The sequence below is a fragment of the Podarcis gaigeae genome, assembly GCF_964106915.1.
Source record: "Podarcis gaigeae genome assembly, chromosome: 3".
NCBI lineage: Eukaryota > Metazoa > Chordata > Lepidosauria > Squamata > Lacertidae > Podarcis > Podarcis gaigeae.
The window spans coordinates 2,899,173-2,924,927 of record NC_139680.1 but is presented as its reverse complement, the minus strand read 5'-3'; the positions used below and the strand labels follow the sequence as shown (position 1 = coordinate 2,924,927).

Sequence of the window (25,755 nt, the reverse complement as noted above, 5' to 3'; positions counted from 1 at the left end):
GCAGTGGCCTACATGCTAGAACAACCTACAAAGCTTTATGATCACGAAGAAAGCTGAAAAGTACGTAAGGAAGAGCTGGTCTGCCAGCATGCACCCACTTGAACATGCACAGAATTACTGCTGGAGTGTTCAATACAAAAAGGGAGAAATAAAGCTAGTGTGTGTTGTACAAAACTAAGCAGCTATTTATGGCCTGTGCCCTTTTCGCTTCATGAGAAGCAGAAATCTAATAGGTGAACTTTCCCACATCTCCAGGCTAAAAAGAGCTAGAAAAAGCTCAAACAACTGAATTTCTGCTTCTTATGCAATCATTACAAATACAGGAACCATGTATCTCACTAAGGCACACAACGAGTTATATAATAATATCTCAATATTCTTCCACCACACACAGTCAAGCTCAAACTTTAATGCTTTGGGGAAAGACCACAGCTCAGTGGTAGAGAACATACTTTCCATGTAAAAAGTCCCAGGTTCAACCCCAGCACCTCCAGATAGAACTGAGAAATACCTACTAGAGAGCCACTCTGTGCAGTCTGCAGGTTGTTACTTTATATTGCTTTTTTTTTTTTTTAGTAGCTCCCCTTCCACAAAAATATTAAACTCAAAGTGACTTACAAATATCATCCAAAACAGGTTTGAAGTCCATATCGTTATATTGGTTTCATCATTTCTGACCTGGCAATATATCGCAAATCAGGATGTGTGTGTGTGTGCTTGGCAAAAATCGCAATGTGGTAAAAACCATGAAGCCAGCCAATGCCTCTTTTTAGCTCCATTCTTATTTCGGACATTGGGTTTTAGTAAAGCAAACAGTCTAATTTGTGAGTCGAGGACCTGCCAGCCACTTGGAGATAAATAAGACACAAGGACACATGTATTTTAGGTTAATGGGCTAAATGAGGCCACAACTTTATTGCTTACAGCATGCGAGTGGTATTGGCTTAGGCATTGGATCAGACAATCTATACATGACTCAACCCCATCCAGTGGGAAGTCATTTTAAGGGTTAACAACCAGTGGGAGGAGCCTGTTGATGCAAATGCAACTGAAAGCTTCCCCCTGACGTCACCGGGGGTCGTCCCATGGCCCTAGCCACCAGCAGGGCATCGGACAGGATCCACGACCACCGGATCCCTTTAACGGAATACCCAAAATGTGAGGGGCAGGTGATGGCCACTACCTGCCCTCCAACACAGCACACATATTCCAGTGCCTAACCGCCAATACCCAAAACGTTGTGACGGTTTTGCTATGAGGTAGGCGAAAAGCCAATTAGCCAAATGGATAAAAATTCCTACCAGGCTCCTTGGACAACCAAGGCAAGCAGCCAAGTTCCATAGCAATGTCAACCATAACGATATGACCTAAAGGGAGGGTTGGGCGGGTAACCTGATGAAAATCCGGAGCAGTGAGGGGGCAGCGCTGCCGCAGCCACTTAGGTGCGGCTAAACCCCGCCCCCGAGCCAGGTCGATTGGCTGGCGGTGGGGGCGCAGCACTGCAGCCGGAATGGCTGGTGCAGGGGGCTGGGAATGCCCCCCTGCCGATGCGGGAACCGGCTCCCGCTCACAACCCCTCCCCTCTGGGAGGAGGAGAGGTCTTGTCAGCACCTAAATGATATCAAGCGTCAGAAGAACTTGGCCACAAGAAGGAAATGTTGCCCATGGTATGACTATTTTCCGCCTTCCCATTTCGACTCTCTGGCACCCTATCTGCATACCCTAGCAATCCCAAAATGTAGATGCACTTTTACCTTCACAAAATTGAATGTATTGCCCTCAGCTGCACTTGAGGGATGATTCCTACAGATTCCACACGAAAAATGCTTATGTCCCTGTGGAGATGGCAGTACCGAATCAGTGGCACATGTCCTTTTGGCTTGCACTCTTTATAAATACTTGAGGAATAAGATTATCACCCCTCTCTTATTGTCCTTTCCGGGACGCTCAACCTCTGCCAGAGTGTCCTTTCTCCTGGCAGATCAAGAGGAGCAGATGACAGCAAAGGTTGCAAGGTTTTTAGCTGGTGCAATCATTGTAAGGTCCACTATTTGACTGCTGATTCAGGACCCTAAAGTGTGTTCTAATAATCGACTTTTTATTTCTGTTCTTTGTATATTGCATCGCTGTTTTGTTGCTATGGCCGATGGCTGATGCAAATAAAGATTCATTCATTCATTCATTCATTCATTCATTCATTCATTCATTCGGACACTGTGATACATCAGTACAATGTTTAGTTTTCACGATGTTGAAAACCAGATATTGCCCAGCCCTACTTACAAAAATGAACACTGAAGGCAAGTATATAAAAAAGTATAAGACAACTAAAAATGTACAACTGGTGGATGGAATACAAAGTAGTGCTAATATGATTGTTCTGTAAGTGCAAGGATTTCGACAATCTCCCCCCCCTTCCCCCTCAATGCTCTGTTCTGGGGTTTATTCTGATCCCCTTTCCCAGAAACGATCGTGTGGGGGGGACAGGGAGTGTGTGAGGGGAGGAAAGGGGGAAACCCTGTTGTGCTAGGGGGAACTAGCTCCTGCTAGCTCAACTATTTAGTTGAATCCAGCCTGCTATATATAAAACACCACTCTACCCCAAAAGATAAGCAGAAAAGGAAGATCCATAGGTCTGGGTAAATAAGCATGTTTTTGCTTGGGAAGTAAAACAGTGATGGTGCCGGGCATTTCTTCATTGGAAGAGAACCACCACTGAGAAGGCCCGTTCTTTTGTCACCACCCTCTGCGCCTGCCTAGGAGGTGGCACACAGAGGAAAGCCTCAGATGAAGAACACAGGGTCTGAGCTGGTTCTTGTGAAGAGCGGTGGTCCTCGAGTTACTGGGCATCTGAGTTACACAAGGCTTTAGAGGTGAAAGATTTGAAAACTTTACAGGCTCACTTTGCATTGGGCCTGCAGCTAATTGGCAGCCATTGCAGTTGGTCCAGGATTGGTGGTATGTGTTCAGATTATCTTGCCCCAGTGATCAATCTGGCAGCTGAATTCTGTATCAGCAGTTTGCAAACAGTTTTCAAGCACCATGTATAAAAACATTGCAGTAATCTAACCCACAGGTTACCAGAGCATAAACAACAGACGTCAGACTGTCCAGATAGGGCTGTAGCTGGTCCACCAGCTAAAGCTACTAGAAGGAACTTGGCACCAATGAACCCTCAAGCCACAATACTTGATCCAGAACTGCCCCAAACTATGCACTTGCTCTTTCAGAAGGAGTATAATAACCCTGTCAAAAACAGGACATATCCCATTCATCCAACCTAGGGAACCAATCTAGATTAAGCTTTAATTTATTGACACTTTTCCAATCCATTATTAAGGCCAGACATTGGTCTAGTGTTAACAATCCAGTTCCAATTTCCATACTGGATTGTAACTTTAAAAAACAGCCTTGCTACGTATGCCAAAGGTGATCGTGCCCAAGATAAACAGCCTGAGATCTTTTTGCTGGCAAGGGAATGCAAGGATGTATCAGTAAACTACCACAGTCTCGGTTCTTTCGTTGCAAGGCAGTATATGGACAAAACTAGACCAAAAAGGAAATTCCAAGTTACCCTTGAAAAAAGGGAAACAGAAATTGGAGGGAAGGAGTTCAACTGCTGCTTAGAAAGAGCTGTATTTTAAGAGACATGTGATGGAGATTGCGAAAGTGACAAAATCCATCGCCAAAAATTCAGCTTTGTCTCAACATTGTTCTCTTCACATGCATGGGAACATCCATTACGTAAACGCAGTTTCCACATGTTAAAGCAGCCAAGGCCAGATTGCTTGCATCACAGTTCAAGCTTGATCTCCACACCTCACATGTACAGCCCCACCCTGTCTCTTTGTTCTTTGGCTCTGCAAGCAAATAACATTCAAACAAATGCACACAAATGTATCCTTTCTGGTATGTGGTCGCTAACCAGTTGCTAAGGACATTTTGGCTTAGTATCAAGATTACTAACAGAACAACTGCAAAGCTTAAGTTTTCAGTTCATCTGGGTAACAAGACACTGAACTTTAAAATGAAAGGACAGGGCAGAATTAAGAGAATTGATATATTGTTAAAAGCATAATCAGGGCCGGGGTGTGTGTGAATGAAAGAATAAAATATAGATTCAAGAATCCTTACAAGGGGAGGGGAAATTATAAGGTAATAAAATATTTCCCTTTTTACCACATGACCCAAACCAGATAGATTACCTATTGTCAGGGACTGAGCAAATGAGGAAGATGGGTAGGGATCCCTAGGAGCCTTTCAGAGAGAAGGTGGGGGCGGACAGTACGGACCTCAAATTGTGGTTTCAGACAGGTCATACAGAAGAAGAAGGAGGAAGAGGAGGAGGAGGAGGAGGAGGAGGGAATTGTTGATATAACGAGTGGTGAAGGACAGGAGCGAGGTAACATTGACCCAAGACAGGAGTCAGATGTGTTGGAATCTGCAGCAGTCAAGTGACTTGCTGTCTTGGGAGAGTTTGCCAGAACCCCGAACCTCTCCGAGACGCAGGCGTTCGATGAGAATCTCTGAATCGGCCCTTCACACTCGCAGTAGGCAGCAGGAGTCTGATTGACGGGAAGTAAAGGTGAGGGGGGTGGAGCTTTACTCTGGGCAACGTCAGACTGAGAGTAAGCTGGGTTTGCTTGCATTTCATGAGTCCTTAATTGAAATAAAAGAACAGGAAAGCGCTCTCTTTCTCTGCGTCCTTGATTTCCTCAGTGGGAGCCAAGAGTCATTGGCAGTACCCTGACATCTATATATGTTAGCTAGACAAGCAACTAGATCTTCCCCAGCATCAAACAAGCCAGCCGTAACAAGGAAGAGCTTGAGAGGAACAGACAGAGGGAAGTGCCTCATGAAAGCTCCCACAGAAGCAGTTATTTGCTGGCAGCTCAAGATGGCTTTTTTTTTTGTCTCTCCCAGGTATACTCTGACAGACCAGAAGTGTAGGGAAGAGGGAAATTACTCAGGCCCAGGTGACTGGGTGAGCAGGCGGCCCCTTTCAAATCTCTGTGATAAGTCTTCTTCTTCTGTGTAAAATGAAGCAACCCCTCCCCTGCACCTTGGTTGAGATGGCTTGGGCTCTACATTCCTGGCTTTGCTCTAACCTTTTATTAGTTATATTCCTTAAAATTCCTTTCAGATCCTAACACTGTCTCAGCTGCTAGGTAATCCTAATCATCTGTCTGCAAAGTCCAGTGGGAGGCAGAATTCTTCACCGTGAAAGACGGTGACCGCCTTGCACAAAGCTAATGCCAATGTGGAATGTGGAAGACGCAGCTGGCTGCCTATCAAGAGAAGACAGAAGCCCTGCAGCAAGGGATGAGTGCATGGGGTGCGGCCTTTGGGAGGGGAAGCCTGGCGGGGTCGCCAACCGATATGACCGCCATCTTGACGCCACATTTCTCTGAGGTCCCAATATCAGGGGGTGCCATTTCATTCTGCTCCAAGTGATGGTCTTGGTGGTTCAGGGCTTCCAGTCCAAGCAAAGGAATTCCAAGGCAAGAGTTCAGGATTCGGCTAGTACAATGTTGCTGCACCACCAGACTGAACCCAGGTTGAGCCTTAAATGGAGCTGCAGCTCTCTCTGGGTTGCTTGCTCTGTTTCAGGGGTCTGGCCTGCTTTAACACGATAGCCGTCTTCAACATGCTTGCACATGGAAATGGGAGCAAGCTTGTTTTCTGCTGTTCTAGAGGGTAGAAACCAAACCAACAGATTCAAATGACAAGAAGAAAGACTGACTAAACATTAGGAAGAACTTTCTGAGGGTAAGAGCTGCTTGACAGTGCAATGGACTCCCTCAGAAAGTAATAGATTCTCCTTCACTGAAGATTTTAAAGCAGATGTTAAATGACCACCTATCCTGGATGCTTTAGTTGAGATTCTTGCATTGTAGGCAGCTGGAAGTTGGGGTCCCTTCCAATTCTACAATTCTCTTATTCTAACGCTTCCCCATTCCAAAATGCTGTTCCAATGAAGGATTTAGGCTGCTTGGTGGTTAAGTATGCCCCGGGCACACCCTCAAGTCTCAATGGCTTCACTAGGATTTCGAGATAACGCTCAGTTGGCTTTGATGAATGAAACTCTAACAGCCCCAAGAAAAGTAGCAGCTGTGCTTTCTAGGAGAAGGAATTGTGTTCCATTGATCCAACAATGCATTTAACTACATGATCCTTTCAGAAGAGCCTACTACCCAAAATCAGCTTCACTATAATAAAAAAGCAAGCCTAAAATACTGAACATTTTAAACTTTAAAACCGGCCCAAGGCTGGCTCTTGCAAAAAGTACAACTCCTCTAGCTTAGACTGAGGGTATCCAAAGTGTAATTTTTCAGCAGCTGTTTGGTGACACGACAGAATAGTGTTCAGGAAGCATGCAGTTTCTTCTTCGAGGAAGCAGTATTAGGCTAAAGAGCTCCTACCATCAAAGTGAAAGCACAATTTACTCAGCACCAAAAGCTGAACTTTTATTTCCCCTGTGCACAATAGAGGCAAAGGGCAGTGCTTTGGAGCTGCTGCACCAATATGCTTTTCTACTGCTGACTGTGTAATTTCAAAGAATGCTTCTTCCTACTAAGGGAGCCATTCAGAAATGCTTCTTCAATTGCTCATGCAGGAGAGTCATGCTCCTTTAATGGATTGTTTTGTTCTTCACAAAACACCATGCTGAAAGTCTACCCAGTGTAGACAGAGAAGGGGAGAAACAGAAGGTTAACTTGGTCCACATCACAGTCCACAGCAAAATCCTAAATTTCTCCCTTAGTTGACTTAGGAAGGACAAAGGCGAATATTATTCATCACCTGGAGTTTTCTTCTGTGTCGTAGAAGATACAGGACTATACACACACACACACAGGGATCTAAGAGAATGGAAGCAAGTTTAAATGGAACTGACTTGCTACTCCCTTAGCTGTCAGTACATATTTCACTGAGGACACCACCAACCCACACTTCAGTGCTTGTTGTGACAGTTGGATGGAGGCAACTTTGTGTGATGAAAATTATTAGATGTATGACCCTGGTTTCTTCTCGGTTGTTCTTTCACTTGCAAGATATGCTGTATAGTAACAACATCCTCCTGACTTGTCATCTTTTTCAAGATTGCAAAACACACCTCTAACATGTGATCTTCTGCTTGATTATGGTAATATGAGACATATTAATTAAAATGTGTTTATGTAATTAAATGGGAGAGGTGCGTTCTACTCAATGTACATGCAATGTATATAATAAGCAGGCTTGTGTGACAGATTACTCTTTCAGTGTGAAAGTTTGATCCTTATAGGGCACCAGTGGCATCAACGCCTTTTAAGGGAGTGCTATGGATGCAAGCACATTGCCTTAAGTAAAGAGCCACAACACCAACTCGAACTCTTCTGCAATTTGAAGGTCATCTAAGTCCTTATTGATTATTGTTTGTGAAGCACAAGACTTAGCTTGGGCCCGATTGTTGTTCAACATATTTATAAACAACTTGAATTAAGATACTGAGAGATTGCTGATCAAATTTGCACATGACAACACACTAGAATCAGGATTCAAGCTGACCTTAACAGATTGGAGAACTAGGCATAGGCGCCGACTCCATGGGGCCTGAGGGGTCCCGAGCCCCCTCAAAAAATCGTTTGGGGGGGCTCTGCCCCCCCAATAATTTAAGAAAATTATTAGTTATATTATGCTTTGTAAAATCACAAAATTATGTTGGTATTTTTTATTTTCCTTGTTTGACGATAGTTACCTTTTAAAATACATTCAGTAATGAGTTAAAACAAATAATTATTACGGTAGTAAAAGAGGCAGCGCGAGTAGTTTTGCTCGGTGCGTGCGACTGGCCCAGCCCCTCTTTCCTTTTCCTCTCTTCTGCTCTCCCGCCGGGCGCCTGAGGGAGAGTTACTTAGCGGTTCTGAGGAGCCGCTGTTGTTTCGGCAGGGGAAAAACCGCCGCCCGCGAACCGCTGAGCTCCCTCTCTCTTTCCAGCCTCTCTCTCTCTCTCTCTCGCTATGGCCAAGGAGGAGAAGAAGCCCTTCAACCAGTCTATGGCCGAGTGGCGGAGGTTCATCTACAACCCCAACAGCGGCGAGTTCCTGGGGCGAACGGCCAAGAGCTGGGGTGAGGAGGGCGAGCGAGCGAGCGGCGGGGAAGGGAGGGGAGGGGCGGCCGGCACGAGGGGCGGTGGGAGGCGAGGCGCGACGGGCACTTGCCTTGCCCACCACGCATCTCTCTCCTTCTCGGTCTCTCTCCCTCCCTCAGCTGGCGAAGGGGCCACGAGGCGGGCGGCAGCAGCAGCAACGGGCCGGGAGCAGCTCTTAGAAAACTTCCCGGGGCAGGACCCCGGTATGGGCCCCCCCAATATTTTTTATAAGTCGGCGCCCCTGGAACTAGGCCCAAAGTAATGAAATGAATTTCAATAGTGACAAATATCAGGTTCTAAAATTAGGCAGGAAGAAGCAACTGCAAAAATATAAGATGGGGGACACCTGGATTGTCAGTAGTATATGTGAAAAGTATCTACTGTAGGAATCTGAGTAGACCACAAGCTTAATATGAGTCAACAGTATGATGCAGCAGCTTAAAAAAGCTAATGCTATTCTAGTATAGTGTCCAGATCAAGGGAAGTCTTAATGCCTCTCTATTCTGCTTTGGTTAGACCACACCTGGAATACTGTGTCCAATTCTGGGCACCACAATTTAAGAAGGATGTTGACAAGTTGGTATGTTTAGCCTGGTAAAGAGGAAACTGAGAGGAGATATGATAGAAAAATTCAAATATCACAAGGGCTGTCACATGGGAGATGGAGCAAGCTTGTTTTCTCCTGCTTCAGAGGCAAGGATCAGAACCAACGGATTCAAGTCGGAAGAAAGGAGATTCTGATTAAATATCAGGAGGAACTTTCTGGCAGTAAGAGCTGTTCTACAGTGGAATGAACTCCAGCGAGAGATGATGGGCTCTGCTTCTTTGGTGGTTTTTAAAGCAGAGGTTGAATGGTCATCTTGTCATATACAGTATAATCTAGTTGAGATTCCTGCATTGAAGACTCTTGGGGCACCTTCAACACTATAATTCTATGATTCTAGGAACTTGTGCCAAAATTAAATTTCACAGGTTGCTCCAGGAAAGTAAGAATCATTAATCACACAAGTAAATGAACAACTTAAAATATAAAGTTTGCAATATGGTTCAGCCCACATGGGCATAGCTGCGGGGGGGGGGGGGGTTGTCAAGGGGGCAGTTGCCCCCCTAGAGCCATCCACAAAAAATATTGAAAAGCATTGAAAGCACTCAATTAACTGAGGTTCTGCCCCCCCACCCCAGTAGAAGCCTGCTCCCCCTAACAAAACTCCTGGCTACGCTTAAGAGGCTTGTTCAAGATTAAACATGTATTCTACAAGACACACAAACTTTAAGAGAGAGACCCATCCACTGATTAGTGACTTTAATCTTTTACTGCAGCAAGACGCCCATTAACCCAAAAAGTTCAAGAAAATATTGTGCACTCTCAGGAAAATTGTTTCTTTCTGCTCTTTTTAATTTTAATATCAAAGTGTTAAAAAAACCAATTATGGCTCATTATTAAAATTGTGAATATACAATGTAATTTTTTTAATATCTTTGGATCACATGAAGAATGCAAAATTTTGGTAGACAAGGGGAAGAGAAACCACATTGACTATTCAAAGAAGGAGGAAAAGCTGAATTTCATGTTTTCACCCAATCCATGGACAGCTTCAAATCTAGACAATATTGTATTACACATAATTGCGTTAATCCTAAGGCATTTTAAGGAGTATTTGAAGTAATACAAGGGAAGTCTGTTTTACTATATTCACAACGAATCTGAAATTACCTGCTCCCTGTTTTGCAGAGTGTTGGTTGAATGACCTCTCCTCCCCCCACCCCCGGGATCTAGAAGGTAAATAATTTTCATACAAATATTTTAATAACATCATGTGACTTTGGTGATACCAGTACTTTCCAAAGATGCACTTAATTATGCTTTGAAAAATGATTAGATGGGCATACTATGGAGTCTTGCAAATAAACAGAATTAAATAACTTCTAAATAAACATTCACAGTTCAAAAGGTAGAAAAGGTTCATAAAAAAAATACACAGCTTTACACAATAGTGCCATCTAGTGTTGAAACGTAATATTTTATTCCATTTATTGGATGACCTATTGTCCTTTCATCCTTCCATGTGAGAAATGTACAGATTTTAAAAAAAATCATCAGGTTTGTTGTATATGTCTTTGTCCACTTAACTTCTACATACTCCAAGAAAAACCTTTCACTTTTTCCAGGCCTAATTTAGGATTGTCAGTCACGGACAATACTCTTCTTCATTTCTACATGAAATAAAACCGAATGCATTAAAGAATTGAAATAAAACACTAGCGCAGGTTGGGAATATTAGTACAGGGAATAGATTAGACCGCAAATAAAAAAAAATTTAAGTACTTCAAGGCAGCCCATTTGGTTTCTTCTTTTGATTCTTACGATAACTAAATGTGCATGCCACCAACAGTTTTGTTTCATTTATTTCATTTGTTTCATTTATATCTCTGCCTTTCCCAACAAAAATCAAGGTGGCACACAAAAGGTTCACAGTTGATTTTCCAGAGACATACTTGTTTTGCTTCAGCCAAAGTTGTTACATCATGCGTTTTCAGAATAGATTCAGATTCTGGACTCAGGCACCCTGGATTTATTTCCTTATACCAGGGACCAGGGACCCCCACTCTAGAGTGGGGTTAAAACTATTTAGCAGTATTTTGTATGCTCTGCTATGAACATGTTCCTCTGTCTCTTTCAAATGTGTGGCCCTAGTTAAGTATGCTGTATTCAGTGGGGGAAATTTATTTTGAAATAGAAGTCCATAACAAAGTTTTTACAGGGCAGAGGTGCAGCCTTATTTACCATCTGCACACCATTAATGTTGAACCTTTTGCTCAGAATTATAATGGCCTAACTATTGCATTTAATGTTGCTATTTTCAGACTATAAACTATTACAAAGTGCATGATGAAATCTCCAGGATGGTGCCTTATAATATGTGACTACTAGTGTTGTTTGTTCAGCAATAGATAGCTTCTTTGGAGACTAGCGAAGTGGAACAAACTCGTATAATTTATCTCGAGGACGTTAAGGGGACAGTTTCCTAATGAGACATGTTGATGTGGATCCTTCCAGAATAACTAAACTACTAAAAGCTTTGATATCATTACAGGAAAAATAAAATTTACTGTTTTAGGTGGTTGTTGTGCTACATATCTCCCAGTGCACCAATCACTTTATGGGATGTTGTTAACCTGATTGCATGCATTCATCTGCTTTTCTTTGCAAGAAATATTATATGCTGTGGAAACGGCAGTACAGCACAATTGTGGAGACCTGGGAGAGCCCCCTCCTTTGCACTCTAGCTGGTTTGGGAGATGAAAAGCAGCAGGGATGGCTCCCCCCCCCCCTCAGATGTTTGCCCATCCTGTTTGCTGCTTCCCCTCTTCTTAAAGTATGCTCTGTGTGTGTAAGAGAGAGAGACAGCACTTTGGTGGAGAGAGATCTGTGCATGCATGTATGTGAGTGAGCTGCTCAGAGAGAAAGAGGGGTGAGCGAGAGAAAGTGGAGTGGCCACCTGGTATATTTTTCATGATCCTAAGGAACGTTTCCTGTTATTAAGACAGCAACAACATCATATTTGTCCTGGTGGGTGGGTGTGTCAATTTTATGCTGTCTCTACAATCAGGATCAGGTAAGGACAGGGCTCACTTTCCACAGTCATGAGGTTTTCAGCGGTGAGAGGATCCTAAAATGTATGCACTAATCATGCCCCACAGAGCTCAAAATTCAAAACGTGCCTACTGGTACAAAAAAGTTAGACAAGTAGCCTACTTGTCTTAGACAAGTAGCCTACAAACAATGTACAAATATGGTAACTGTTCCAAAGCACAATATCTTCATTTTTCTTTTCAACAATTAAAACTAATGCAGAACTTTTCTATATAATATGCACCTACACCATTCTTGTAATGTATTGATGCCAGGATATTTATAATCAACACTGCCTGGCAATTGGTCATCAGAACAATTTTCAATACATGTAAGACTTAATACAACTGCCACTGTAATTTTTGCATTTTATTTTCCCCTGACTTCATTACTTGCAATCTACTCCAACCACCAACCACTCTGCCAGCTTAGAATAAAAAAGTTATGTATGCATCAGGTGAACTGAACTCCAGACCATGAAATACAATGAAATAACATCTAAGGGGCCACAAGATTCTGTTGCTTTTGCTGCAACATAAGCATTTAACTGAAGGTGCCAAGGATTTAACTTGGGACTTCCTGAAGTAACTACCAAAAATCTATACAGGTTAATACAGGTAGCATTATATCTCAAACTGCTGCATCATAATTTGTTTGTGTCAATATTTATATAACACTCTTCACCTATGGTCACCTATGGTCAGGGGGGAAAAATACAAGCTTTAAAAAAATTAAACTGAATCAAAAATTTAAAAGAGCACCATGGCACAATACAAAGGGGAAAACTCATCAAATCCATCCTGTTGAAAAACTTGGTGGAAGAGTTAAGTCTTTTATCATCATCAAAAAGAATGGAGTGAAGTGGTAAGACACACCTCAGTGGGAAAGAAGTTCTACATGCACAAAGCCATCACCGAAAAGGCCCTTCCTTGAACCTTCACATCTCTTACCTCATCTGACCGAAGTACGGACCATCATGAGGGTATCATGGACGTAGTCAGGGTTTTTGTTAAGGGGGGAGCAAGCCTTTCGTTAGGAGGGGTGGAACCTCAGTTAGCTATGTACAGTGTTTAATTCGTTTTGGAGGTTCGTTCTTAACCTGAAACTGTTCTTAACCTGAAGCACCACTTTAGCTAATGGGACCTCCTGCTGCTGCCACTGAGCCGCCGCTGCATGATTTCTGCTCTCATCGTGAAGCAAAGTTCTTAACCCGAGGTACTATTTCTGGGTTAGCAGAGTGTAACCTGAAGCATATGTAACTCGAGGTACCACTGTATTTTTATTACAGTTAGCTATGTATTTTTATCCCTGCCCCCCCCGCTTGGCTATGCCCATGGGTGGATGTGAAAGTAAGCTTCCCTTATGATCCACACAAAATTCTGTGGGCATCTAGTTTAGATTGTAACTCTTCTTCAAATCACTTTCATTTCAGTCTCCGCGTTATGCATACGAGCACTTCAAGTCTGTGGAGACATGTCTATTTTGTCAATCTGTGAATCCAGACAGTACTGAATGACCGAATACAACAGTTTTCAGTGCAAAAGCTTGGTCTCTCGCCCTCTGCTCTTAGGCCAAAACTACGGCCCTCTAGCCAAGGCCGGCCCCACCAGGAGTCCCCAAGACACTCAGGAAAAATACAGAAGGGGGAGTTATTGGAATAAGGCTAACAAACATACTTTTGTCAAATAAGGAGTGCCCCAGAGGAATATTAATGGAAAGAAAAAGTATGTTTTGTCCCCCCACCCTCTTTTTTGTCTACAAGTATGTAAAAAAATCTGCACAGCACCATCTTTGAACAACAGAGCCAGGTGTTAAAGACAAAGGCATAGGAATTAATTTTTAGTTATTAAAAATGTACTTAAGACATTTTTGCTTAACCATTTTTTACCTAGAAGGTAATTTTCACATTTCTTAGCCATAATGCAAAGTTTAGAGTTACGCCAGTTTAGAGTCAAGAAGTATGCACACACTGCTACTTGTTTTAAAAGAGTAGCATCTAGTTAAGTAATATGCTTATTAAATATTATTGCTCTATTACCTGTTATAATGTGTGTAAAAGTGTACTTAATGCAAAGCTTATTGCCACATATTTATATTAGAATATGTCATTCATAATGAAATGCGTAAATAAAAAAAAAATCATAAATTACCTATTTTTTAATACTTTAGCCACTATATTAGAAGAAAAACTATGCAGTAACAATTGTGGGTATCCCTCCCACCCAAAAAACTTTTTAAAAATCTTGGTATGATTTCCCTCACCCCCCCCCAAACATATGCAATTTAGTAATCGGGTATAATTTTACATCAAATACAATAAATGAAGAATTTCCTACTAAAACATATGAAGACTCAGACACTTTTGTAACATACTAATGTTTCAAAAAAGTATATCTCATATCAAATGTTTTTCCTTTCTGTGTTACTAATCAATTGTTATATTATGATGTACTTCTGAAAGAATGGCAAAATAAAACATTTAACGAAGTAGGTGGCTTATGAGTAGTATCCATCACTTCTTTTCTAAAACCTGGGTATCTCAGAACTGTGAAAATTAGGTTTCTATTAGCATCTAGATTCTTTGTGGATATCACTGGCAGTTATATTTGCAGCTTTGAAGTTTCCTCTAGGTCTGTCATTTGGTGAGGCTGCTGATGGGCGCCTGGGGTGCTTTGTCCTCTGGGATGCTATTTGGCTTTAATTCATCTTTGATTATAACCAATTTATGCATTTTATCTGTTTTATATAAACATCAAAGGGAGCAGAGATACCTACTCTGCAATCCCCATTACAGACAAAGGAGGTGAGTAAGTGATCTTATGTACTTTTAGTGTGAATTTCTAGGCTCAGCTTTACTGTCCTCAAAAGTAGATATAAGACTTACTTACAGAATTAACATTGCATTATATGCATGGCAATGTTTCAGACTTTATAAATATTTTCAAAGCAGGCATATTAACTTTGTACGTAATTTTACTTGTAATCACTAATCACTACCTATCCAAACTATTCTTCTACAAATTAGATTCCAGTAAGCTTCAAAACTGAAGAATTAATTGACTAGAAATGAGCAGGAAGTTTTTTGTATGAATCTGGGGTGACTAAAAAAACTAATTTGGGGGTGTAAATGTCATGACTTGCATTTTTGAAGTACAGAAAGTATTGGTTTAAAGTGTAGATATATTTTCTATTCTATTTGATTTAAGAAGGTTCTGGAAACTTTTCTGTGTGTTACAATCTAGAACAAGGGTCAGCAACCTTTTTCAGCCATGGGCCTGTCCACCGTCCCTCAGACCATGTGGTGGGCCAACTATATTGGGGGAAATGAACAAATTTGTATGCCCCACAAATAACCCAGAGATGCATTTTAAATAAAAGCACACATTCTACTCATGTAAAAACACGCTGATTCCTGGACCATCCGGGGGCCGGATTGAGAAGGCGATTGGGCCGCATCCGGCCCCTGGGCCTTCGGTTGTCTAACCCTGAGCTAGAAGCTAGCACTTTCTAACTGGTGCAAGCTGAAACCCTTTTTGCTGACAAGTTTCGTCTATGCTGAGAGCAAGTGTTCTTTTCGTTTAAGCTGGTTCAAACTGGTCCTGTTAGGACTTCTGGTGTTTGCCGTCATGGTGAACGGCAGCTCCCACAATAGGGGAAACCAGTTAAGTGCAGCCAATTAAGGATAATTTGAGAGTAATTATCCTTGCAATGCCCCCCCCCCCCGGGTCGGGGGTGAATTTACACTCGCAGATCGTCCAATGCCTGCCTCCCGTTCCCACAGAATGCGGGGGGCAGGGAATGCTGAATGCACAGCACTGCACGTATCGGAAACTCTCCAACGCAGCCACCACGAGCGGAGGTTCTTCTGTTTTTTAAGATGGATTTGACTTTGGACTTAAAAAACAGGCAAGTTCTGGATGAAGGAGACAAGATGCCACTTAGTGCCAAGGTCTCAATCTGGAGAGTGGTACCTCAGGTTACAGACGCTTCAGCTTACGCAATTTCAGGTTGTGCACTGTGCCAAACCCAGAAGTACCAGAACAGGTTACTTCCAGGTTTCAGCACTTGTGCATGAGCGCTGAATCACAACCAGCGTGTGCGCAGACGTGGTGCCGCAGGTTGCAAATGGTGCAGGTTGCGAACGTGCCTACTGCATGGATCACGTTCGCAATCCAAGGTTCCACTGTATACCGTATTTTTCCATCTATAAGATGCCCCCATTTATAAAACACCCCCTATTTGGGGGGACTCAGATTTAAGAAAATGGGGCGAGATGTATCCATGTATAAGACACGCCCTCATTTTTGACATTTTTTAGGGGGGAAACCTACTTATACACGGAAAAATACGGTAAACTCCTCTTGCAAATTAGTGGATATGGAATAGTTAAATACGAATGAAAGTCATCACCTCAGTGGCTGTTAAAATAAAGGATCAAGACTGGAACTGTATTATTTGGATTAAATAAGAGGATTGGAGAAGGACGAAGGAACATCAACTCCTAAATCAGAACATGGCAAGTCACTCAAATATGTTTAATTTGGAATGGGATAATTGGCTCTTTTAATTGTATTATGATATGATATTATATTAATGTGGCTCACATTTGATTGTTATTAATGAAAAATTAATAAAAATTATTTATAAAAAACAACTGGTCCTGTTAGTTCGTTCTCCCAAGGTAATGCTGCCTATAATAACAGGCCAGAAGGAGCCTGGCCTTCACTTTATTTTTCCTTCTTGGTTCTGTCTACTTCGTTCCTGTGTGGTGATCTGTACATACTATGTTTAAGTGCTAAGTTTTAGTCTTATTTTAAGTTTAAGGTTTTGCTGCAACTGGATTCTTAAGGTCTGTGCCAATCCGGAAGAGTTGGATTCGTGACTGTTGCTCATTTGCCTTCAGTAAATAATACTGGATGAAGCTGATTGCGTCTGAATCTTTTTGGAACCCTGCATAGTGTTTAAGCTTTGTTTACTCTGCTACCTATGAGCTGTGACTTGCTCTGGATTGATGTGGAGCAAAATCACAACAGTGAAGGCTATTATTAAGGGAGCAATTATTTACTATACTATATAGAACAGTGGTATACTGTGAGTGAAAATTGGAGGAGTGAATGGCATTATATGTGAAATATGTGGGGGGGAATTTGCTACCCCTTAGAGACATCTCTTGTATGAATAAGTACACAGAAACACTATGAAGTATTTCTTCCCTTGACCTAAACTACTACTATACATTTACAACTAAACAGATCAACAAATATTTCAATATACCATATTTTTCTGTGCACTGGACGAGGTTTTGTGACACAAAAGTCATGTCAAAAAACTGGGGCCATCCAATACATGGATAGTGGCATTGGGGGGAAGAAGCCGCTGTGCGCAGAGAGCTATCTGGGAGCGCTGGCTGGCGGCGTGCAGCTTCCCCCAATGCCGCTGTGCGCGGGAAGCACTCCCTGGATCGTTTCCTGCGTGCGGCGGCATCAGGGGAAGTTGCCAACCAGCTGGCTGGAGCACAACTTCCCTTGGTGCTGCTGCACGAGGGAAACACTCCCTCTACCTGCGTGCGGGAAATGATCTAGGGAGTGTTTCCTGCCCGCAGCTGGGGGGGGGAGAGGCTCAACAACTTCTGGCAATCTCCCCCCTTTTTCTAAAAATTGAGTCCCCCAAAATAGGGGGCAGGTCTTATACCTGAGGGCGTCTAACAGACGGGTAAGTACGGGACTTCTAGAAAACAGTAGTTTCACACCCCTCTGCAAGGCATGCCAGTAGACTAGGCTTTTCTTGATTCATCTGAAAGATGTATAATCCCACATCAATCCATCAATCCAATTTATAGCAGATTTTAACTTTTCAAATACAAAGCTGTTAAACTCTGTTTGTAGTGTAGCCAAGAGAGATGCCTGGTGTTGTCTGGTGTTCCTCTTAGAACTACTACCCAGGGGTAGAGTTGCCATACGTCCAGGAAATCCCAGACATGTCCTCTTTTGGGGGGCCAACATGCCCATCCGTGACGAGAACCAGCTCGCATCAGTAAGAATCAGTCTCACACAGAGATGGGTTGAAGAATTATGGCTGCCTCAGAGCTGCTGCAGCACAGCCTTTATTGTGTAAAGTCCGAAAGATACAAAATACAAGGAATGCAACCTTTTCTAAGCCAGCAGATAAGGACCATCGCACTAGACCACGCAGACAATCAGGCTATGTTACGTGGACCAATCATCAGGACAGCATGAGCTGTCCACGCGTTGATCATGCTCCAAGGATGCTTTTAGCTATGAAAGCACCCTGCAATATTAAGAACTTTGCTCATGCTCTTATGTACAAGCAAGCATTTTCCCACACATCCGGGGGGAAATTTATATTTTAAAAGAAATGTCCAGGGGGTTTGTTTGTTTGTTTGTTTGTTTGTTGGGGGGATTTGGCTTGGGCTTGGGCTCCTCAGGCGCAGGCCGCTGTGCGTGCCGCGGCCCCTGCCAGCCCAAGCTGGGGAATGAGGCCCCGCGTACCTTCACATCTCTTTCCCCAGCTCGGGCTGGCAGTGGCTTCTTTTTTGCTCTTCAAGATATGGCAACTCTAATACTGCCCTCAAAACTGTGAAACAGAGGTTATGGGATGTTGCCCTCAGTGATTTACAATCTCACTCATATGTGACCTGTGGCTCATCTGCATTAGGAATTCAGTATCTGCAGGGTTTTCTGTCACCTCCCTACCTTAAGAATCTGACCGTGCCAAACTATCACTGTCCGTTTTTAAAGGTCAGGTTAAATGTTTTTCCATCTGAAATGTTGAGTGGAAGAGTGGCTGGCATCCCATACCAAGATGGGCTGTGCCCATGTTCCCAGGATGTTGAATGTATGAAACACATTTTATTATAATCTAGTCTGTATAAACAGGTTAGACAGCGTTTGTCAAACCAATATTAACAGAACAACCTGGAATTGCTGACTCCTTTTATGATAAGATTCTCCTTGAGGATAAGGCTGTAGCAAACTTTCTCTCGGAGACAGCAAGAATCAGAAATCAGTATATACAGTGGTACCTCGGGTTACATACGCTTTAGGTTACATACGCTTCAGGTTACAGACTTCGCTAACCCAGAAATATTACCTCAGGTTAAGAACTTTGCTTCAGGGTGAGAACAGAAATCGGGCTCCGGCGGCACGGCAGCAGCGGGAGGCCCCATTAGCTAAAGTGGTGCTTCAGGTTAAGAACAGTTTCAGGTTAAGAACGGACCTCCGGACAAATTAAGTACTTAACCCGAGGTACCACTGTACAGGCTAAAGCTCCTCTGTTGGGTAGCAAGGCGGCTCTTATGCCTTAACAGTGATATATACCATTGTTTGTACTGTGTATTTTGAGTCTATGGACCACTATAAAGCTGTGTGTGCCACAATTCTTCTTTTTAAAAAGCATGCAGCGGTTGTTAGTTGCGTTCTGGGAGGTGAGTGATTTTTGGCATCCCCCCCCCAAACAATCAAGCGGCCAATCGCCCCTTACAATCTCGGGCTCACGCCAAAAAACATTCGCCCGTCCCCCCTCGTCTTATACAGGGAAAAATACCTGTAAAAGGTGGCATTGTGGAATCTTCTTGTCCATTTTCACAGTGGAGAATTGGCACTTAGAAGAGGCCTAATTGGTAACAACTCTTTTCAAACATGTAATTGAAAACAATTAGCCACTTGTGATCAAGTGAAGATGCTTGCCAGGATAGCACCTGATATCTCCACCATCTGGAGCTGCATGCCTGGGCATCCTTGGATCTTGACTGTTTTCACACACTAGCAACACATCCTTTAAAATTCTATCCTTTATAGGATGAAAGTGTTTCAATATTTAGAACATCTCTTCTGGATATATTGCATTTTCCAACATTTAAAATGCAATTTTTTGGATCCTTCCAGCAATGGAAGGTTTTCTCCTATTGCAGAATGGGTTCCACTGTAGTGGGGAGTTCTGGAAGCAAAGAGGATGTGGTTTTCAATGAAACCAACACCAAACAATGGCCCTGTTCCAGGAGGTTTCCCAGCCCTGCCAAACAGAATTATGGGGATACAAGAGAGTTCTGGGGGAGGAGAAATAAGCAAACTATTGTCTTTCCCCTTCTGAATAAGAATTTTAGGAACCAAAAAGTTTTATTGAAAAACGGCCACTAGGCATTCCATTTTGGCAATTATAAACCCTGGCTGAAGAAGCCATTTGGCACCTAGCTTGTATATTTGAGTTTTTAATACTGATTACATCCCTTCCCCCGCCCCCCCATCCCAGGTTTTGAAAAATAGAGATCCTCCCTACCCATCTCAGTAAGCATTGACATTGTAAATGAACAGTCCAGTTCTCAAGCATGTACAGTGGTACCTCAGGTTACAGACACTTCAGGTTACAGACGCTTCAGGTTACAGACTCTGCTAACCCAGAATTAGTACCTCAGGTTAAGAACTTTGCTTCAGGATGAGAACAGAAATCGTGCGGTGGTGGTGCAGCAGCAGCAGCAGGGGACCCCATTAACTAAAGTGCTGCTTCAGATTAAGAACAGTATCAGGTTAAGAATGGACCTCCAGAAGGAATTAAGTTCTTAACCAGAGGTATAAATATCTACTTAAATTAAAGGATTACTTAATTCCAAGTAACATCTATCTTGCCCAGGAAGAGAAGAATAACTTTTCTTCATATATTTCTAAATTGTTAATGTAACAGAGAACCTGAGGCTTTCACTCCCATTCACAACACAGAAAATTAGCTCTCCAGGAAAATCCAAGCCATAGCATAAGAAATTGGAGGCCATAGGAACAGAACTACCACAGGCACAGAATATGCAATTAGAAGATCCCTTTAAATTTAAAATAGCAAGGAAACTGATATGATGGTGTATGTGATGGAATGATCATTCCAGCACAAATGGGAAAACTACACAAAGATTTGTTATGCCTCTTAAGAGACATTAAAATATAGTGAGAAGTTAGTGTTCAAATCGAGCAAGAAAGATACTGCCAACAGCCATATTTCAGGTGTTACCCTGTGTATTAGAAAATGTTGAATGACATCAGATTACACATAATGAAATCTATATGGTGATGCAGCAAGAGACGTTTCCCAGGACAAAAAGACCACCATTCCTCAATTGTGACAGAAGTGTAAATGCCTCCCACCAAATAAATATTATTAAATCAATAATGCCATCCAATGCACACTGAAATTAGTGGAAAAGTTCCCACATTTTGAGGATAAAATATAAATTTAATATTAACAACTGGATCTTGAGAGCTCTCATCTGAGGGTTCTTACAGAACACAAACATGAAATAGCTGATCCAACAAATATGCAACCTGTTATTGATTTTAGAAAATGGGCCACTAACTTTTGACCCTCTGGATTCTGCTGGAGTACAGCTCCCACTACTCATGACTACTGCCTGGGACAAATGGAATCTGGTGTACAACAATATCTGGAGGACCACAGGTTAGTCACCCCAGATGTATTCAGAAGGAGAAAAGTGTACGAAGTACATGTTTTGGATTTCAACAGGTATATATTAAATTATATTATGCTGTTCTTCAGAAAAGTAGGTTCATTCATTACATAAATGAAGAAAAAAAGGTTGGAGAGACTTTGAATAAATTGTAGACAGGGAAATATAAACATGAATTGGTATTGCCTGCAGCACAAAGAAATAACCCTTTAACACGAATGAACAAGCAAATCTTCTCTATGTAACTGATCATAAACAATAAGTTTGATTCTAACAAAATTCTGAAATGTTACCACAAACTCTGACACCTGTGCACATACCACTAATAATCAGAGGCAGAGCCCATGGCAGATCATGCAAATATAAAATAGCACCTTTCCTACTGCATAGGAAGGAGACCTATACAACACACCACTCTCATTTCTCAGTTGATTCCCACAGTTGTTTTCATGCCAAACAAGGACCGTAAGAAGGTCCAGTTACAGATAACACCTAACACGGACACTGGCACCAGAGCCTGCAATAAACCCAGATGCCAACTTTGCTGCCACATACACCCGGACAACACCATTACTGGCCCCAACAACATCACACATACCATCTCGGGACTATTTAATTGCTCATCGTCTAACATTATGTATGCCATCAAATGCCAACAGTGTCCTTCAGCTCTCTATATTGGACAAACAGGCCAGACCTTACGCCAAAGAATAAACGGACATAAATCGGACATCAGGAATCACAAGACAGAGAAACCAGTAGGAGAACACTTCAATCTCCCAGGACATTCTATACAAGATCTCAAAGTAGCTGTTTTACTACAAAGGAATTTCAGAAATAGACTGGAAAGAGAAGCTGCTGAATTACAACTTATCACCAAACTTAAAACCATGGAGAAACTTGGCCTGAACAAAGACCTTGGATTCTTATCTCATTATACATGACAAAGCCATTTTTCACCTTTTCACCCCTTGCTTCTTCCTGTAAGACCTATTGCAGTCGTTAAGAGTCGTCAACAGGCTCATCACAGCTATCTGCCAATCACCCATTCCCACCAGCCTTCTGAGTAATACCCCTCCCCACCTTCTCACTATATAGAAGGGTCTGGAAACTTCTGTTTCAGTGTATCTGAAGAAGTGTGCATGCACACGAAAGCTCATACCAAGAACTGACTTAGTTGGTCTTTAAGGTGCTACTGGAAGGAATTTTTTTGTTTTGATGTAAGAAGGTCCAATACAGACATGCCTAAAACCCAAACATGGATCATGCTTCTAACAAGGTTTTGCAAACAAATAATTAAATGAAGCCTAATTTGATATGAGCTTTATTTTGCTTTAGTTCAGGCTTCCTCAAACTTGGCACTCCAATATGTTTTTGGCCTACAACTCCCATGATCCCTAGCTAACAGGACCAGTGGTCAGGGATGATGGGAATTGTAGTCTCAAAAGATCTGGGGGGCCGAGTTTGGGGAAGCATGCTTTAGTTGGTTTAGCCCATCATCCTCTGAAGACTTTGTGGTAACTGTGGCCATGATCTTCAAAACAAAAAAAAATCCTTCCAGTAGCACCTTAAAGACCAACTAAGTCAGTTCTTGGTATGAGCTTTCGTGTGCATGCACACTTCTTCAGGTATCTGAAGAAGTGTGCATGCACACAAAAGCTCATACCAAGAACTGACTTAGTTGGTCTTTAAGGTGCTACTGGAAGGAATTTTTTTTGTTTTGACTATGGCAGACCAACACGGCTACCTATCTGTAACATGATCTTCAAGTATTTCTTCTAGGATTCAGGTGCCAATCAACTGCCCAGTTGTTGTTGTTTATTATCTGACCAATCAAAAATCATCTAGAATTCTACTTTGTGAAGATGGCAGCCTAGTTTTCTTTATTTCTTATTGTAACATGAAATAATCAATGCTTTAAATTAGGAATCAACAACTGGAGCAATCACTATAGCAATGAGCCTGCCAGAGGTCTACCCTGGAGCATGGCAAAGGCCTGGTTCTTTACTATCTTCCTCTCCTCTAGCAAAACTAATTGCTGACTAGGGCTTTAAAAATTAAACACCTGGTCATTTGTCCTAGTATTTTTGACAGGTCAACTGTCCAACCCTAATTATTTCAAAGGCTTCTTCTGCTACATATAACATGTGAACATTCAATTAGCAAATAAACCTCCCACCTTCCAATTAGCATGTTGTGCTAAGTTCAATGTTTACTCAGATTTCATACTGCCAGGAAAATGCAGCTGTTAAGAGCCATGCCCTTAACCCGTGTGCTGTTTGGGCAATATGGGATGGTGTGGCTAATTCAAGCTTCCCTACTGCCTTGGGGCTGGAAGTCTGTCAGCGGCATAGAGATGGGCCCAAATTCCATATTTGTCTGATCTCTAGAAAAGACACATTATGCTCACAGAAGGCCTTTTGCGCCAGCAAATGCCTCAGCTAATGGAAGAGAGCAGAAGTGATTGTTCCCAATTCCTCCTTCCTTGTATAGTCCCATCCGTCTCTAAAAATCTGCTCCAGGGTGTTAGGCAACATGGAAGAGTGACATGAGGGGAATTACTGCTGGAGTAAATGACAGAAATCGTCTCCACTTCTTCTCTTTGCTCTTTGCAGAGGCCTCAGCATGATTGAAGACTCTCCCATGAGCAGAAGGCCTCCTTCTCTTTGCAGAAGGTAGCCATTGAAAACAAGGTCGGCCACCCATGAGACAACAGCCTCAGGCGGCAGGATCCACTGGGAGCCCAATGTCAAACTTCTTTTCCCCCTTTGTTCCTGTTGTAGATCGTCCCTCACAATTCTACCCTGGTGAAGTAGGGTACCATTTTAGGGTCTGCTTCAAGTGCCAAAATGTCTTAGGCTGGCCCTGAATGGATACAACCTTGTCTATTTTCTTAGATGACCCACTACTGGGCCTACTTAAAGTATTCATAAAAGACCAAACACACTGTGAGGAAAAAGGCACCTACACATCTGAGTTATTACTAACATATCTCAATCACTGTCAGCAAGAAAATGTAATTCAGTGTAATGACTTCTGACTAACTCTTTTAATCCTTCCCTTTACAAATGAAGCAGTCAATCTTCATGCTGTCAGCTAAAATATCTTTCAACATTGTAGAAGGTTCTCAAAACAATCCCTCAGAACTTGTCCCAAGATCATTCGTTCTATGGTTAAAAAAAAAAAAGATTCCTTGAAGCACATCTCAAAAAGACTACTGGAGATGCCAATATGTTTAAAATATAAACTCACTTTGCCCACTTTTTGAAGTGAAAGCAACTGCATATCACTTGCACATTTTGGTGTTTGTCAGCCTAAAAACAAAAAAGTTTGATCTTTCTCCCAAAGGCACACTTGACATCTGGTTTGAAGATCTCACTGAACTTTAGTATAGTTTAAACTATAGTTTAATGTGACGTGCTAACTACACCACTGAATGCCTTCTCAGAGACAAAACATTGCTTCAGAGAATCAGAAGCGGTAAAATGCCACGAGAATGTCCTTCTCCCCCTCTTTCAAGATAATGGGACCCCTTTGATCACAGCAGGAAGAAAGAGAAGAAAGAGAACTAGAGGGGGGAAACTGAAGGTGAAAATCAAGTTCCATTGGGTCAGTAGGTCAATACCTAAAATGGAAAATGATTTCACTGCAAAGAAAGAGAAGCAATTACACTAAAAACATATGTTATACAATTAACTACATACAATTGCATGATAATTGCAATGTTTCAGTTTAGTAAAGAAAGGAACCAATAAAACGTATTTTACATATTTCTTTTCAGCACTGGGGTAACATTCAATTTTTATTGCTACAATTTTAATGCTGGGAAAATATTAAAGAACACTTTGAAGGAGCCTGAGCAATCATTAGAATATTGATAGATTTCAGTTTCTAACCCACCTGTCAGTTTAATCTACACCCTGGGGGTACCTTTATCCAGGGGTTGGAATCCTATAGAAAATCTTGAAGAACTTGTTAAGTAGCACAATTCAAACAGTTCCACAGACACAACTCACAGTTCCAGATACACATCACCTGTGATTCTCTACAAAGCAATCTTTGACAGATGGATGCAGGCCACACGTCTGTCAATGACCTATAGAGTCATATAATTTCAAAGAATCAAAAGCGCACTAAATTCACCCTCAATTCTTCATTTGCAGTCTTGACTTGAATTAAAGTCAGCACTGAACTTAAAAGGCAGCCCTGCTTATAGAGCAGGCTTCCTCAAATTCGGCCCTCCAGATGTTTTGAGACTACAATTCCCATCATCCTGACCACTGGTCCTGCTAGCTAGGGATCATGGGAGTTGTAGGCCAAAAACATCTGGAGGGCCGAGTTTGAGGAAGTCTGTTATAGAGGAACAATCAAGAGTACATTCTAAGCCTCTCAGTTGTTCCTTTGCAACCTTCAGCTTTACCAACTCCACAGCTGGGATTGACAAAATCTTTTTTCTTGGATACCCACCCCTTTTCCCTTTTAATTTTTTAAACATTTTTTGCAAAGTGTGTAAAGCTGAAT

At 42.1% G+C, this 25,755-nt stretch overlaps 1 protein-coding gene across 6 annotated transcripts in view; it reads right to left on the bottom strand.

Moving 5' to 3' along the window:
• Positions 1-25,755, bottom strand: part of WDPCP (WD repeat containing planar cell polarity effector) — a 181,783-nt gene that overhangs the window by 142,847 nt on the left and 13,181 nt on the right. For 4 of the 6 annotated variants that reach the window (XM_083730281.1, XM_083730284.1, XM_083730286.1 and 1 more), the window contains exon 1: positions 23,414-25,477. The exons of the other annotated variants lie outside the window; for them this stretch is intronic. In XM_083730281.1, the coding sequence (XP_083586407.1) occupies positions 23,414-23,427 (14 nt within the window). In that variant the 5' untranslated portion in view covers positions 23,428-25,477. Of the gene's footprint in view, positions 1-23,413; positions 25,478-25,755 lie in introns of those variants that run through there. 6 annotated transcript variants of the gene reach the window in all.